Source organism: Branchiostoma lanceolatum, chromosome 6 (assembly GCF_035083965.1).
Source record: "Branchiostoma lanceolatum isolate klBraLanc5 chromosome 6, klBraLanc5.hap2, whole genome shotgun sequence".
Taxonomy (NCBI): domain Eukaryota; kingdom Metazoa; phylum Chordata; class Leptocardii; order Amphioxiformes; family Branchiostomatidae; genus Branchiostoma; species Branchiostoma lanceolatum.
This window is the reverse complement of record NC_089727.1, coordinates 1,687,542-1,703,176: the sequence shown is the minus strand read 5'-3', so window position 1 is coordinate 1,703,176 and position 15,635 is coordinate 1,687,542. Positions and strand designations below refer to the sequence as shown.

Below are 15,635 nucleotides of genomic sequence, written 5' to 3'. Positions count from 1 at the left end.
TGAGATCTTCGATGTCTTGTTTATTGTGATTAACGATAAAAGTGAGTTTATTCGAAGTCGAACGTTAGGCCTGTGTCACCGAGCTTCTTCTCACACCAGGCGTCGAACGCTTCACTCTCCTCCGCAGAGAAAGTGTTCTTCCAGTCTCCGGCAATGCCTGCAGGTTTAGACGAAAAACTTTTCAAAATCCTTTAGGTAAAACGCGACATGAACAAATTCTGTCAATATCATGTGATGTTGTGTTGTCATTGCGAAAGAGTAAGACTCGAGAGGTGCTTAAATCAGAAAAAAATGACGTAGATCGCCCCCGCATTTATACTGTTCTGTCAGATACTGATAATAGCTTCTTCCTTTTATCATAGCGTAGGTTGATTGTGTAGTCATTTGGTATGATTCTAAAGGTGTTCTTATATCTGTTTTCGTCACCTTTTCTAACTTCTCCCTTACATTGTTGTACAGTCGTTTGGTTTGACACAAAAGTTCACGCCAGCTGTTGCTAGGCATGTCGCCTGTTCTCTAGCGGCAATGGCCTCGATACCAACCTTTCCTGGCTATGTGCCTTCTCTCGGCCATGGTGGAATTGTCCAGGACTTGCTTCATGTTGTTGAAAGTGCTGGCCTCTGCGATGCCTTTTACGGTCGACTCATCCAGATCAACCTCCAGAAACGCCGCGATGGTCTTCACAGCACTCAGCAGGTCCTGTAAGGGCACAATGAGCGCGTCTTTTCCTCAAGCCTACTAATTACTCTGATGTTCACACGTAGAACATTGATATTACTTAGAGGACTTGGAGAACATTTCAATCACGCATACCTATATTCTGTCAAAAAGTAACAAAACCGCGAATTGGCATGACGTTTATATGGGATAGGTTTGTCTTCTACCTTAGGAGCAAATGTCTGAATTGGTAAATTACATTGAAGAGAATTCACACTGTCCGCTAGTCTCCAAGCAGACCTACGATTTATATATAGCTTAGTCTTGTGCAATTTTTTCCATATATTACAAAGGGTTAGCCCTGGGAACAGTATATTCAAAGTTCAATACAAACTTTCACAAGGCCCGCATGCGTCAAACACACACATAGCGGCGGACACAGAACACAAAGTAAAATTACATCGAAGAAACAAAATTAGCAAAAACCATCACAGGACTGAAGCGCATATGGAAAAAAAAATTGCACAAGCCTAAGCTTTATATAAATCGTTAACAATGTCAAGCCAAAACTTAGGTTTATATTACATACTAGGTTAGCAGATTATACAACATGTCATCTAATACTTGTGGTAGGTCAGTCAATTATTTACAGAGTATCTGTTGCCGAGTGACGTACAGAGTTTGTTTTTGAAGGAGCTGACAGTGAGGGATGTGCGGATATTACTGGGAAGAGAGTTCGGCTAGTTGGGTAGTCCTGGCTGTACTTTCCTACAGTCAAATAAAATCAAATCAAATCAAAGCTTAAGTCCCTTGCTAAGGAGTCCCCCCAGGCCGGTCTCCGTTTTTAGCCAAGCGGCTCTTCCGCGCACCAGCAAAAGTGTCAAACTTCTAAAAACAAGATTTTGGGAACGAGCTCGGTGGATTGTTCCAATGTATAAAAAGGGGATAGCAAAACAAAACAGATAGCGCACTCATTTGTGACTTAGAGCTAGGTTAGAAAAGTTTGACAACGCTTTACGCACAATTCATCAAGTACGTTTTACGCTAAATTCCGGGTAGCTACTACGCATTACGTATAATTAAAGTGGTCAATAACGTTCAACGCAAAATACGCAGATTACGCTCTACGTTGAATTGGAGTGGTCGGCAACGCTCTACGTAAAATTAAAACGGCTCATTACGCTCTACGTATAAGGGCATGCAGCCCCCTTATGTTGTTCACAGCATCATGAGATGCCACGCCCACTGAATCTTACCGACCAACCTACGTTATACATACAATCTTTATCGACACATTGAAAGTACATATATATGAGAAGTTATTTGCTACTAACCTGAAGGAAGGTGTGTCAAAATCCGACAATCGGAAAGTGCTGCACTAAACGTCACTGCGCTGACCTTTCACCGCAGGTGAACTACAAGTATTTACGACTGGCCACACCGGTACCGCCACGTGATGTCCTGACCATCATGCATATGGCCAGAGGTTACGGTGAGACAGACACAATACTCTCTGACACACCACTAGTGTCAGTATTGCCCTGTTGAAGATGACAGACAGTCGTCGAAACGTCGGCTCTTATAAAATACTTGGTTGTGAATAAAAGAACCTTGCTACTCAGTCATTCGCCAACCTGATGAAATTATTCACGGATCTAGATATGATGTAGCCTGAGTGTCATCCTGTTCCAGTTCCAGGCTCTGCCTTCACCAAACGTTTGATGAAGGTAGAGCCTGGAACTGAAACAGGATGACACTCAGGCTAGATATGATGTTTTACGAAATTATTTTTTTTGGCAAACAGATTTCAAGGTTTGAGTAACTATTTCGAGGTGACAACTCAACAATGTAAAAATAAGACTGGTTTGCTGTGTCCGTTGATTACTTCCTGTCACTCTACGGTAAACGTAACCAGCCTATGGAAAATGTATAACTGTGAAAACACAGACTAAAACCACTACCTCCCCATGAATTAGTGACCTCTTCCATTGACCCCATGACCTGGAATGTCTATCATGCCTGCAAGACTGGTCATATCACCTCTGAACTCCACCAAGTAGGACCTTTGTGGTGACACCATCTTCCCATGCACATCCTGTAACTCTACTGACAGTGTATTCAAATAACTAAGGACACACAAGAACACAAACATTCAGACACACCGAAAACAAAGCCTTCGTACAGGGAACCAATGAATAAGGACACGCCACACATAACTTCTGATATGAAAATTCACACACTTTGTGTTTATTATTGATCGCATACTCTGGTATGGTGTTCAAAGTTTTTCCTCCCATATTGCATTTACAATAATTTGTCTGATCCTTCCTCCTGGGGGAAGTGGCACTTTTTTGATAGTAACATCATCGGTCGCTTTGTACAGTGGAAAGGGAAAATAGAACGGTGTTCTACTAGAAAAGGTACAGAGGCGAAAAGATACATGAACCTGCACCAGACTCTCAGTCACTGTTTTGGTATATTATGAACAGCATCTTATAGCAAATCATTATCAAAAATAACGGCTGGTAAGTTGATATACGTACAAGCCTGTCCGTTTGTTGTTTGCAGCTTTTTTTTTCGTCGTGTTTGAGAAATGCACAGCAAGGCATTTGATACATAAATAATCGTTACACAAGACGAGATCTGAATGAAAATGTACACATATTATCATACAAGAGAAGGAAAAAAAACATATTTGCATGCACAAACGAATTGCTAATTTGATTGCATTTTTTCCTCAGGAATCATCATAAGTTCCCAGTATTTAACAATAAAATTTTCTAACATGCTGAGAGAACAATGTATGATACTGAAAAGAAGACAATATATTCTTTGCATATGACATGGTAGCAAGCTGCCTGGAGTCAGACAAGAGAAGATGACGAACGGAAATAAAGAATGTAACATGAGGCAAGCAACTTTACAGCAGACAATATAGACATCATGCATAGGCTGACGTCTAGGATTTTTTGGTGGATGAAAAATATTTTTCACAGTTTTGTTGATACATGAAACACCAAGTTCTGTACATAGTAATTCCGGTGGCTTTTTGCTCGGGCCGTGACGGCGTCCATACTTGACAATAAATACATGGGCTCACTTCGGTGAGGGCACAAACACTGAACACACGAACAAGACTCTGAACACTTTGGCCGTCCATAACAAGCCGATACTTCTTACTCCATGGTCACAACTGTTGACAGACTTTCTTTCTCTCAAAAATAGTACAAAACTCTTGCACCTTACAAAAACAATCTCAGGATTTATACAGACATGTAGTGGAAAATAATGCATGTTTTATATTTATGTGAAGACACCTTCAGCCAAAGTCACCTCTCCTAGTACTTTCATACGGACTGAGGACAACGATCACAGAGAAAAACAAATGGTTTCATATTATTTGCAAATTCATCCAAGTAAACAGCTCGTGATGTTAGCTTCTACTCTCTCTTAAATATTCCTCGGCGAAATTTTGACACTGCAACAAAGAAAATATTCATAATTCAATTCATTATTTGCTACTATTCAATTTGCTACCAAAATTCAAAACTTATAAAAGTCATATCTCTGACTATTCTCACATATTGAAGAAAATACTTTCACAAATAAAATTCCAATGTTTCTTATTGCATCGTGTTATTGCATTTTGATGACATCATTGTCTCACAGCATGAGTTGTTTTTGAGTGTTGTTTCGCTACAGTACAAATTTGGTCATTTTGGTTCTAGGTTGAATGTACACATTTGAACACCTTTGCTTCAGAACCGGATATAATATAGCTGCTCCTTTTCAAATTCTTTAGCTGCACCATCTTCGCACCTTTCTACCCCAGGTAGGACAAGGTTCAGATATGTTGCTTAATTCTTCCCACCTGGGAGAGAAAGGCGTTTCTTAGAGAAAATGGATTTGGCTGAAGGCAGTCTTCAATTGCATCTATCCTGTGGTGTGTCTTTCTCTGGCACTTTTGCAGCAGAGCCTACAGTCAAGAGATCCAGGCATGGGACCAGGGGACTTCTTTAGACAAAGGGAAAGTAAAAGTTTTGGTCATTCTTTCACTTTTTTTTAAGACAAGGAAATTTTTTTCTTAAAGATGAGAAAGTGAAAGTTGTGGTTATTTTTCCACTTTTACTTTTATTAAGACAAGGAATTTTTTTTCTTCTTAAAGATGGGAAAGTGAAAGTTCTGGCTATTACTTTCACTTTCACTTTTCTTAAGACAAGAAAATTTTTCTTTTTAAGACATTAGATTCTCTTGCCTGTCTTGGCAAATGAAGCCCTCTTAGAAGGCACAGCGCGGCCGGACCAATCCCTCCAAGAGACCATGGCACTCGAGCAACAATTTCTTATCTTTTTTATGAAATGGCAAGTAGTTCTGGTCCCACATTGTCAAGAAGGCACCTTTGGAAACATCTCTTTTTCTTTTCAGAAACACTTTCTCTTTCATAAGTCAGATTTTATACTTGAAATCAGATTTTTTACTTGAAAACAGTTGAGGGTAGACACTTTTCATGTCGTTGAGGACGATTTGTAAAATGTTGGAAAAGTTTCTTCATTGTGGCCTCTTAAGAGCTGAAACTTTCAATCCGGCAAATAGTTCCTCTCCCAAGATTCTACTAGTCTAGTAGTGGGAATTTGAATAAAGCAAGGGATTGGTAAAAAGTCCCGAGGGTCCATACATGGATCTCTGACCTGTAGGCTCCTCTCTACCTGTGGGTTTTTAAAACCCTTCAGCGATTTGGGCAGTTCCCATCTCATTAGCCTGATTAAATAACGCTCCTAGCGGCCCTTCCATTGGTCAGGCCCCTAGACTGTCTAACGCAGGCCAACAATCTCACAGTGTGTTAAACTCTCGAGAACACATCGCCATGTAACACTGCGGCGTCCTGCCAGAATACATACACTCGTCGTAGCAGTTCTTGTCACCTTATTTACAGTCATACATTGTAACATTTGTGGGCTGCACTGTTACATAATGCCGCCCGAGCTGAGGGGTGCATTCCAGGACTACGCAGGGCCACACCAGGTTAATCCGTTGGTTCTCAGATTGTAGAAACATTACATCAGGGCTGTCTCGAGCGAAATTTTTTCCCCGTCCCACTCATTGTTTGGGGAGTTAATGTTTTGTTGTTAAATCTGTCATTTTAAGCTTACGAAAATACATTTCTATCAATTTTATGTGAAGAAGTTTTTAAGGATTGGGTAACTTTTTTTTCCGAATATTCTAATAGTGTGCTCTTGTTGCTTTTCTAGTTTAGAATGTCTGAGAACCGAGGAGATAACTTGGTGCGGCCCAAACTGCCTTTCCATACCACACTGTGGAATGACCACATCTTTTCAACAAGCACATTGGGGTAACATTAGCCTGGATACCAGACCTTTCGCGCGATGCGATGATAAGCCTTTTTGGCCGGGGAAGACCTGGTAGTAGGGATGGAGTTAGCACCCGGGCGCGCTTGGCAGCCGAACCCTGATATCTATCGCGCTAGCGCGAGAGATAATTAGTGGGCCGTGTGCTGTCTGTGGCGGCGGCGCGAGTTGCTTCCCCGGCCGAAGGATTAGCGCCAGGAGCGCGGTGGTCTGGCACCCAGGCTAGGGTAACATCCAACTCAGATTCAGTCGGGAGGCCGTGTACTGCTCAGCGTGAAAAACATCAGGACTGATTCTGCATAATTCACTGCAACGTTTCCGTCAGCCGTTTCTGTCTGACATACTGCAACAAATAATATCTGTTTCTTCACCTTTGTTTGGAAGGGAACAAGTGGATTGCTTCACAACACATGGAAGGGGACTCTTGGAAAGTCTAACTAACAAAACGTTCTTTGAACAGAACTGTGTTTAAGTTTGCGTACAAAAAAACAAACAAAAACAGCGAAAGTTTGCAGACGGATTTTGGTTGGTTGACGAGTTAAACCAATGCAGAAAATTAGATTATCTACTTCATAGCAAGAGTGCAGAATTCCTGGTGTCATACTTTCTACTTGCATCAAATGACCTCCTAACCTTTACCCTCTGACCTTTCTTCCAGCCCTCCTTCGTTCAGTCTTGCATCTTCCGGAATTGGTGTCATAAAACCCCAACAGGCTTTTTAAAAAATATATCTCTATTTTTCTCTTTCTTTCCCATAAATTTTCACAATTAATAAAACAGACATTTTTCCACAATTCAGGACGCAAAGATTCCATATCATCACTGCCGAAGAGGATTGACATACAACGCATACGATAACCCATTGTACTGCGGCGTATACACACCGACAGCTTCCAATGGAAATATACATTTTACAAGCATATAACTAATGGAATTACTATAATAACAACATGGAAGAAAGCATCACGAGCCACTATGAATAGTTATGTATAATATAATACAAGGTATCAGGATTTTTCATATGAATACAATTATACAAGTTATCAAAGTGCCCTGTTTGTCTTAGAGTACAAATCGGCAAAGGGTACCTGTGAGATTTCAGTGGCCTGGGAGAGCGAGAGACCATATCGACTCTACAGCCCAGCATCAACAGACTCTGGACCAAACTTTGCTACAGATAGTGTGCCATAGATCACTCAAAGGACTTTCAGCAATCTTCAGATCTTTAAGACAAATTTGCAGGGAGATCTTGAGACGAAGATTGCTGGGAGACCTTGCCGTTTGGCGGTCACATGTACTCCTTTCTTCAAGCAGTTCGTTTATTTGCAAGAGCCTGCTTTCAGCCCTTGATGTTCAGATGCAGACCTGCAAATCTGTTAGCGTCTCGCCCAGACAGCAAAGAGCAAAGGTTTCAAACGGCTTAAATCTTAAGTACTTGGTACTGTTGCCATTTTCTTCCAGAATATTCTTTTTGCGATATATAGGTTCTGCATCATTGGCAAAAACATTTGCATGTCTATCTTATTCTTCGATCAAAGAATGGCAGTTAATTTTTGGATGCATCGTGAGTTTGGAGTTCAGAGTTCACTGTATGGTTGACCCCTCCCAGGCCAGGCACAACTCAGCTAAGTACACCCATCTGATGTGAGGTCAGTCCTGGGTCAAAGGTGAGAGGTTACACCAGTCCTGCGGGTCGTAGGTGACAGGTCAGGACTCCTTGAGCCACTGCAGGCCCTGCCGCACGTATCTCACCAGCTCGATCAGGGTACTGTGCAGCGTCAGCGCCCCGAATCTCTGGTCAAGTCTTCTGAAAAATTCTGCAAGGAGAGAAGTAGAAGAGATAAGGAAAAGAGGAATAGATCTCACAACTTGAGAGATGTAAATAATATTAATTAAGACTATTTTGTTTTAAATTGGTGGTTTACCCGTTATGCGATACAAACAAATAATTCTGTATAGTCAAATTGGTGCAGCCAACCACCTCCAGCCACATTAAAACCCTCCCGTTCAATCTAATGTCATGTTCTACAAATGTACCTGGATGTCTGACCTTCATTGACATATGTTTGTACTAGGAAAAGGTTCTTCAGTACTGGGCCTAGAACCCATGACTGCCGTTCCTACCTGGGTTCTCCTGTGCGAGTGTGTGTAATGTTCTGGGGTGCTGGGACTAGAACCCATGACTCCCGTTCCTACCTGGGTTGTCCTGTGCGAGTGTGTGTAAGGTTCTGGAGGAGACTGCTGTTCCTACCTGGGTTGTCCTGTGCGAGTGTGTTGGCCTGTAATGTAATGTTCTGAGTGCTGGGACTAGACCCCATGACTCCCTTTCCTACCTGGGTTCTCCTGTGCGAGTGTGTTGGCCTGTAATGTAATGTTCTGGAGTGTTGTGACTAGAACCCATGACCCACCTGGGTTCTCCTGTGCGAGTGTGTGTAATGTTCTAGAGTGCTGGGACTAGAACCCATGACCCACCTGGGTTGTCCTGTGCGAGTGTGTTGGCCTGCTCCCACAGGTCCTGGCTGTACAGCAGGTGGTTGGTGATCTTGATGTGCTCCTGCATCAGGCTGTGGATCCTCTGGGGAATCGTCACACTGCTGGCCGACGTGCCGTTACTCAGCTTGTTCTGTAGGGAGGAAGGAGGGAGAAGATGAGTGTAAGATAGGACATTAAACGAAGGGCCATACCTCGAGCATGATAAAGAACTCACCACACTTATCGAAAGAGTAAGGGTCCTGTCGGAACAAAGGGCCGTCAGGAAACAAGGTTGTCCGAACATAGGGCTGTTAGTGTTACCATCAGTACTCATAGGCTATACTATAGAATATTTCATACTGTAAATCCCCTTAATATTGCGGTTGGTAATTTTGGTGTTTGGTGGGAAAGGGAGTAGTTCACTGCATTCAATTTTAACGATGGGGACAAACATCACTGCCTCAAGTGTTCGCGATCAAATATTTGCAATGAAAATTTTAGCGGTTGAGTAGTGACCGTTTAAGTAGCTAAATTAAGTTACCGTTAACTAATCAAGAATTACTGTAACAGTACAACCCTGACCTGTGTAGGTGTGTTGAGCGTGAGGTCTCCGTTGTTGCTGCCTTGGGACCCCACCGATGTAACACTGCCTGCGGGGGAGGGGGTGGGGGACATGGGGGAGGGGGTCCCTGTACCCCTGGGGTGGGGAAGACAGAAACAGAAAGGTTATTACATTGTATGGAAACAAACTTGTCTGAACTCCATTGCTAACTACTCATAGATAGATAACTTAATTGCGCAACAATTGTACAATGTACAAAGTATGGCTGGTACATAACTACAGTTCTGTATATATGTAAGGGCTAATCTACCTAATACAAGAGTGTATTGTATGGGTTTCGAATGGGTTCTTACAATCATTGGAGGAATTTATATCGTCTAGACAATTTTTAATATATTTTCCTATGTGTACCATGCAGGGGTTGTCACATGTCAATATGTACTTAAGTTTGCTTTTTAAGTCCATTGAAATAAATCCTGGTGTATAAGACAATTAGATACAAATGTAGATGATAGCCTTGCACATATAGATGTGTGATAAATATGACGTAACTCACCTTGCACCGTTCCAGTTGTGCTGGTAAGGTGAAGGGACTTGTGTGTTCTTGGGAGGGTTCTGGATTTAAAAAGAAAAGGAAATCCATCAGAAACCATGACAACAATTTTTACTAACTCGCTAGTGAGCTACAGCCTCCAAGGTTTTCACCACAAATACATCAAAACAGAATAACAAGGTGATCTGACTTGACTTCACCCCCTCTAGCAGAATGTACAAAAACTGCAGCGCAGACAAGAAACATGCACGCGTGCACACGCAATGCGTACAAGATTCAACAGTACTTCACCCCCTCTAGCAGAACGTATAAAAACTGCAGTGCAGATAAGACACACATGTACATGGTACAACAGTACTTCACCCCCTCTAGCAGAATGGACAAAAACTGCAGTGCAGATAAGACCCATGCATGCATACATGCACATGCACAAGCCAAAATAATACATGTACCACCTTGTGGGTGAAGTAATAACAATAACAACTAGAGTTCCTCGAACACATTATCTTCGCCAAATAATCAAGGCTTATTATGGATAGTGATTCATATTCACATGCTTTGATATCACCCCCTGAAAATTTGATCATACACCATGTGCTGTTTGTAAGTTTTGAGGGGGGGGATAGGGTTAAAAATCATTTGGTGGTACAGGACTAGCGTACAATGTAAGTGTCTTGTGTGCTGATATATGTTAAAACTGGCCATGAAAAAAATGCGTATGTTGAAATTATGGGCCTTCAAAGGTTTGAAATTGCAGTGTCGTAAGTTGAATGTGACGATGAAATGGTGCAGTCAATATATATGAATAAGAATAGAATAAATCTTTATTCCATGTCATACACATTTTGAAAGACATAGTAAATGTGACTTAACCGTACCTAGCAGTGGTGCAGTTCTGGAGCAATGTGCTCTATTAAAAGCAGAGCCGTGTTTTTGACGTGCTTTTAGGTGTTTTGTCGGGCTTTCTATTTTGTCCCCTTTTCGTTATGTTGCCAACGTCCTTTGGACAAACATGCCTAAACTAAACATGTGAAAAAACAGCCGGACCCACACCTCTGCTTGGAGAGCAGTGCTGTGCTCTATTTGTTTATTTGACCTACTTTCCCAGGCCATCTGTTTGTAAGACCTGTTTTCTGGGAAACCGTCACATGTTTCAGGGTCCCAATATGAAATACATCAAACTTTCCTTACTAATTATGCCAATTATATCCTGATTCGCCTAATTAGTCGTTTATTATGTAAAGCACCATCTGAGCTATCTGAATACCAAACATCACGACGATCTGTCGACCCCTTCTCAAGTTATTCATGTCCGAAGGTCAAAACAAAAACTTCCACTGCAGTTCCAAACAAGACGCTAGGGGGCCCAAACTTTCACAACTTACTTCCTATAGCATGAACTATCTACCACACAAAAATCATGACCATAGCACTTTCAGAAAATACACCCCAAAATTTTGAAGCTCCGCTGCAGTACCTTAAGTACCCGCTAGAAGGCCCATTATCGAACTTGACCTTCCTTTCTGTAAACCCTACCCATCCACTAAATATCATACAGATCCATCGACAGCTTCTCGAGTTATGCTGGCGACATACAAATACAGATCCACACAAAGCCCGCTGCAGTACCAACGGAAAATCCCAGGGGAACCATTTTTGAACTTGACCTCCGTTTTTACAACATCTTCATACCTGCAAAAAATTATGGAGATCCATCAACGTTTCCGTCACTTTTTTTGCCTACATACAAACACAAAAAAATTCAAAGTCCACTGCAGTACTGTTAAAAAACGCAAGGGGAACCATTTTCGAACTTGACCTTCCTTGGCACAACCACTACACACCTACCAAAAATCATAAAGATTCATCGAAGCTTTCTTGAGTTATGCTCCTGACATACATACAGACCCACCTAACAGATTTTTCAACCGAAAACATAATCTTCCCCGAGTACAAGTACTCGGCGAAGATAATAACAGAGCATGAAGGAGCGTCCCTTACCTTAAAATGGTCAGTCAGAGCTTTAGAGTACTTCATGGCATAGTCTTTCTTCAGCTTGAAGAGTTTCATGTACAAGAGCGACTGACATCTCAGGCTGGAAAACAAATTGTCGAGGTTTAGAACATCCCTGTTTCAAACTGCATCAATTTTATACATGTGATTTACCTCATCAGGTCGGTGCATGTGTACATGTAGGTGACTGGAAAACAAGATTGGTACTTGTTTAGTCTAAGTCTTGGCTTGCTGAAGTTATTTCAGGTCAGACAATGTTTCAAGAATCTGTCCATGGAAACTACTGAGGTCAGATAACATCTCAAGAAAATGCACAAGGAGACCTATATGATGAGACTGTGTCTCAAAAATCTGTCAATGGAGACCATTGAGGTCAGACAATGTCTCAAGAAACCTTTAAGAAGAGATATTGTCTAGAGCCCATCCAGAGAAAACCCTTCCAACTGCGTTGATGATAAGCATCACACAGACTGTTGCTAATACCAGTAGAACAACAACTGGGCTGTCTCTAAGCACAACACTATAGTGTATTTATTTGTGGCATTGTATTGGTGTAATGGTTAGGGTGCTTGCCCCAGAATCCAGAGGTCCTAGGTTTGAATCCCCTGACATGCCACCGATGTTGTGCCCTTGGGAAAGGCACTTAACACAAATTTTCTCCCTCCACCAGGTGTAAAAATGGGTTCCTAACTTCGGTTGGGGAGGTAAAAGGCAGTGGAAGGTGAGGGATTGGCTCCGCCTTCAAACACCGTGCCCTAGACACAGTGGATAACAACCCGCTGCCCCTACGGCCTAAAAAAGACTACGGGACTATCTTTATCATTACCCATAACAGAGATGTCTACTTGCCCTGGCTTGAACCACAAAGTCAAAATTACCCCAGGCCCTCTGTGTTTACATTCCTCCCCCCTCTAGTAAAAATAAACAAACTAGTCCTGGCAGATCTGGGCCGCCCAAGGTCAACACAGGGGTGACTTTCTGAAGGTCACCACTTTTCCCATGTGACATTCTGTGACATCGTACACCACCCAGGTCACGACCCGGGTCACACAGGTCAAGCCATACCAATGTCATTTCCTCCATCTTGGACTTAGGAAATAATGCTGAACTGGAACTGGACAATTACCATGAAAACAAAGTCTGAGGAGAAAGTCTGTACACTTGGTTCACATAGTTTCTGAGGGCAAAAATGGTAAGCTTCAAGTTTCCCTCATGTTGAATGTTCCGTTTAAAAATGCCCCAGAAGCAAGGAAATAAGTTGGCCAGGCCGCAGGATTCATGAATAGAGGCCCTCTGTCTTGAGTGTTTTGAAGAAGAAGCTCTCTGTCACTAAGGCCTTGTACTGTATCTATAACCAACATCTCCCTGTTGCTACAACACAGACCAACTCGGGAATGTTTCTTGTCAGCCTCGCAGGAAATGAACCTCCTGCCTTCCTGCCTCCATCAGATAAAGGAATAAATTTAGATGCGACTTTGACCTCTGTGTAATCAATACCAGCCCAGGGATCCCTTTTTCCCACAAGAGGAACAAGGCTCTAAACAGGCGCTGACATCTATAATCCCTTTGTTGACCATCCAATAAGCTCCATCCCATCTATCAATTGTCGATAACCCCCTCTAAGGCCTTTGGGAGCAAAGGTCAACCACTGAATGGCCAGCAGGAGAGATCTATTTGACCTTACTGAGTGGATTTCTCAACTCCCTGTAAATTTCATCAAGTTCTAAGCCTCCTGAAAGTGCCTTTCCATGTGGACTCATTTAGCTAAATCACAACTCAGAGCCACCGCCGACCCTTCTGGACAGTCTCAAAAGAGCCAGATATTCTACAAAACCGACCTGTAATAAATGACAAGGTGACCTTGAGGCTAGAGGTCGCAACACTTGGCTCTAACCCTGGGAGTGACAACAAGGCGACCTTACAGCCTGATGACCCGACATTCAGGGTAGGTTTCCACCCAGCAGTAAATAAGGGGATGTGGGTAATGTGAAACATGGCTCAGATGATGGGTCCTGCTGGTCGTTAATGAGGGTAAGTGGATGATCTAAGGCTGGCAGGCCGTGTTCAAAGTGATGGTGGGTCAGGAGGCGGACTGGGCAGCCTGGCACAACTGGAAGTGATGAAGCAGGGAACAGGTTCCTGAGTCTTCTAACAGGAGGGCCGTCTTGCCTTACACACGAGGTCGGGTTGAGGTCATGAATTTCAAACTTTGTCAGTTTAACAGTTGGTGGCTTTTTCATGAACTTTTCGTGAGGCTGTGAGAACATAAACTTTTCTTTGATTTGCAAGGAAGATATCACAATGTCTGGGCTGCTAAAACCATTTAAGTTTGCTTTCTTGATTCTGGGATATCTACATCACTCACTCACTCACTCACTCACTCACTCACTCACTCACTCACTCACTCACTCACTCACTCACTCACTCTCTCTCTCTCATATTTACATACGCTCCCTTAAACTGTGTGTACCAAAGTACAGACTTTTTCCCTTGGCCTCTAGTTGATCTTTCAGTTCAAACCAAAGAACCGACTAATTGTGGCCTGATGACAGACCTACTTCCACATCAAACAAGTGTCAATCAACAACGGTCTCCTAGCAACAGAGCACACATGATGCCAGCAGTGCTGGTGGATTGCAGAATGTTTAGACAAGCGGTCTGATGGTGTAATTTGGTCTGATGGTGTAATTTGGCAGAGCTTGGAAGTCTGTGGGCCCTCAGAGGTAATGCATTTGTCTCTCATCACTCTGAAGGGCTTCCACTTCCAAGCAGCGGTTGGAAAGGGGGAGGGGGGTGACTTTGCTGAAGGTCATTCATGATTTGCTGTTTACAGTAAGACTTTACAAACTAGCTGGCCGATAATTGTTTGGTCGATCCCCTACCCTGCTGTAGTGCTTGTACAACTGTGTGGCCATAGGGCTAAAGAAATGGAGATAGACACAGCCCTATAGTATATACATCAAATGGTGTGGAAAAACTTAAAAGAGAAATCACAGAGCGATTTTTTTTCTAACAACTGTACTCGGGGTAAGGCCAAGGGACCACTGGTACTTCTGGTCAATGAACTAACAATCACTGGAACAGCAACACTTCTCTCTGAGTCAGAAACATCAAGATTGAGACCAGCTTGACTCCCTAAGAATGAGGACTGACTGAACCAATAGCAGAAGCAGGGGTTAAATTGAGTAGAACAAGTTGAACTTGAAGTGCCTTACCACAGGACTGTTGAACATTGCATATGACTTAGAGTGTTTTTCGCCATATAGACTGAGTGAAAATGTCTTTCAGGAACCCAGCTAGGGTGAGAAAGTGAGTAGAAGAAGTTGTAGTTCCTTACCACAGGACTGCAAGTTTCTTGTCTGAAGTGGTCTGGTCCTGACTCTGGTTGTGCATGTGGTGACTGTTGAACCTCAGTATGAACCTGCGAACAACAAACACGTTATAAACACAGTACACGGACTAACAGGACAACATGGGGATAATGGGGTTATTGTAGAACATTATGTGCTCACGTACAGTCTAGCCTGGCGCAGGCAACCACCCTCAGTCACAAGGCACACTAAAACAGTCCAGTCCATTTTCACATTAGTTCACCTCTCCCTGTCCTAAGCAGCTATTTTCATCAGTCCCTGGGGTAGTTGCTGAGGCCAGGTCTGACTGTACATACATGTATGTTTCATTATTTCAGTGTTTCCTACAAAACGTGCAGATGTGCAAAGCCATTTAAACAAAAATGTGCATGCTGTTATCTCGAATGAATACATGATGAAGGATGAATGAATGAATAAACGAATGAATGAATGTCAGGAATAAGTGACAGAATGGATAAATAAATGAATAACTGAATGAATGAATAAATGAATGGACAAATAAACAGATAGATAGAAGGATTTGCAACTTCTGAGTAGCCTTTTTTTACATGTATGCCCAACTCCCCTATAGGTATATCAAATACAGCCAAGAACATGTCACAACCCAACTAAAGACTGTCACAGACATATTGGTTAAACCC

At 42.4% G+C, this 15,635-nt stretch overlaps 1 protein-coding gene and 1 long non-coding RNA gene across 8 annotated transcripts in view; both read right to left on the bottom strand.

Moving 5' to 3' along the window:
* LOC136437479 (uncharacterized) lies at window positions 1-695 on the bottom strand. Its single transcript, XR_010756190.1, has 2 exons — window positions 543-695; window positions 1-157 (listed from the first exon to the last, which is right to left on the bottom strand). It is a non-coding gene; the product is annotated as an uncharacterized lncRNA (long non-coding RNA).
* A 2,179-nt stretch (window positions 696-2,874) lies between these two features.
* Window positions 2,875-15,635, bottom strand: part of LOC136436118 (AF4/FMR2 family member 4-like) — a 161,912-nt gene continuing 149,151 nt past the window's right edge. For 6 of the 7 annotated variants that reach the window (XM_066429861.1, XM_066429867.1, XM_066429866.1 and 3 more), the window contains 6 exons: window positions 14,961-15,044; window positions 11,612-11,705; window positions 9,614-9,672; window positions 9,078-9,192; window positions 8,496-8,646; window positions 2,875-7,840 (listed from right to left, as the gene is read on the bottom strand). In XM_066429861.1, coding sequence (XP_066285958.1) covers window positions 7,731-7,840; window positions 8,496-8,646; window positions 9,078-9,192; window positions 9,614-9,672; window positions 11,612-11,705; window positions 14,961-15,044 — 613 coding nt within the window. In that variant the 3' untranslated portion in view covers window positions 2,875-7,730. The remainder of the gene's footprint in view (window positions 7,841-8,495; window positions 8,647-9,077; window positions 9,193-9,613; window positions 9,673-11,611; window positions 11,706-14,960; window positions 15,045-15,635) is intronic. The other variant, XR_010756007.1, reaches the window with a different exon arrangement.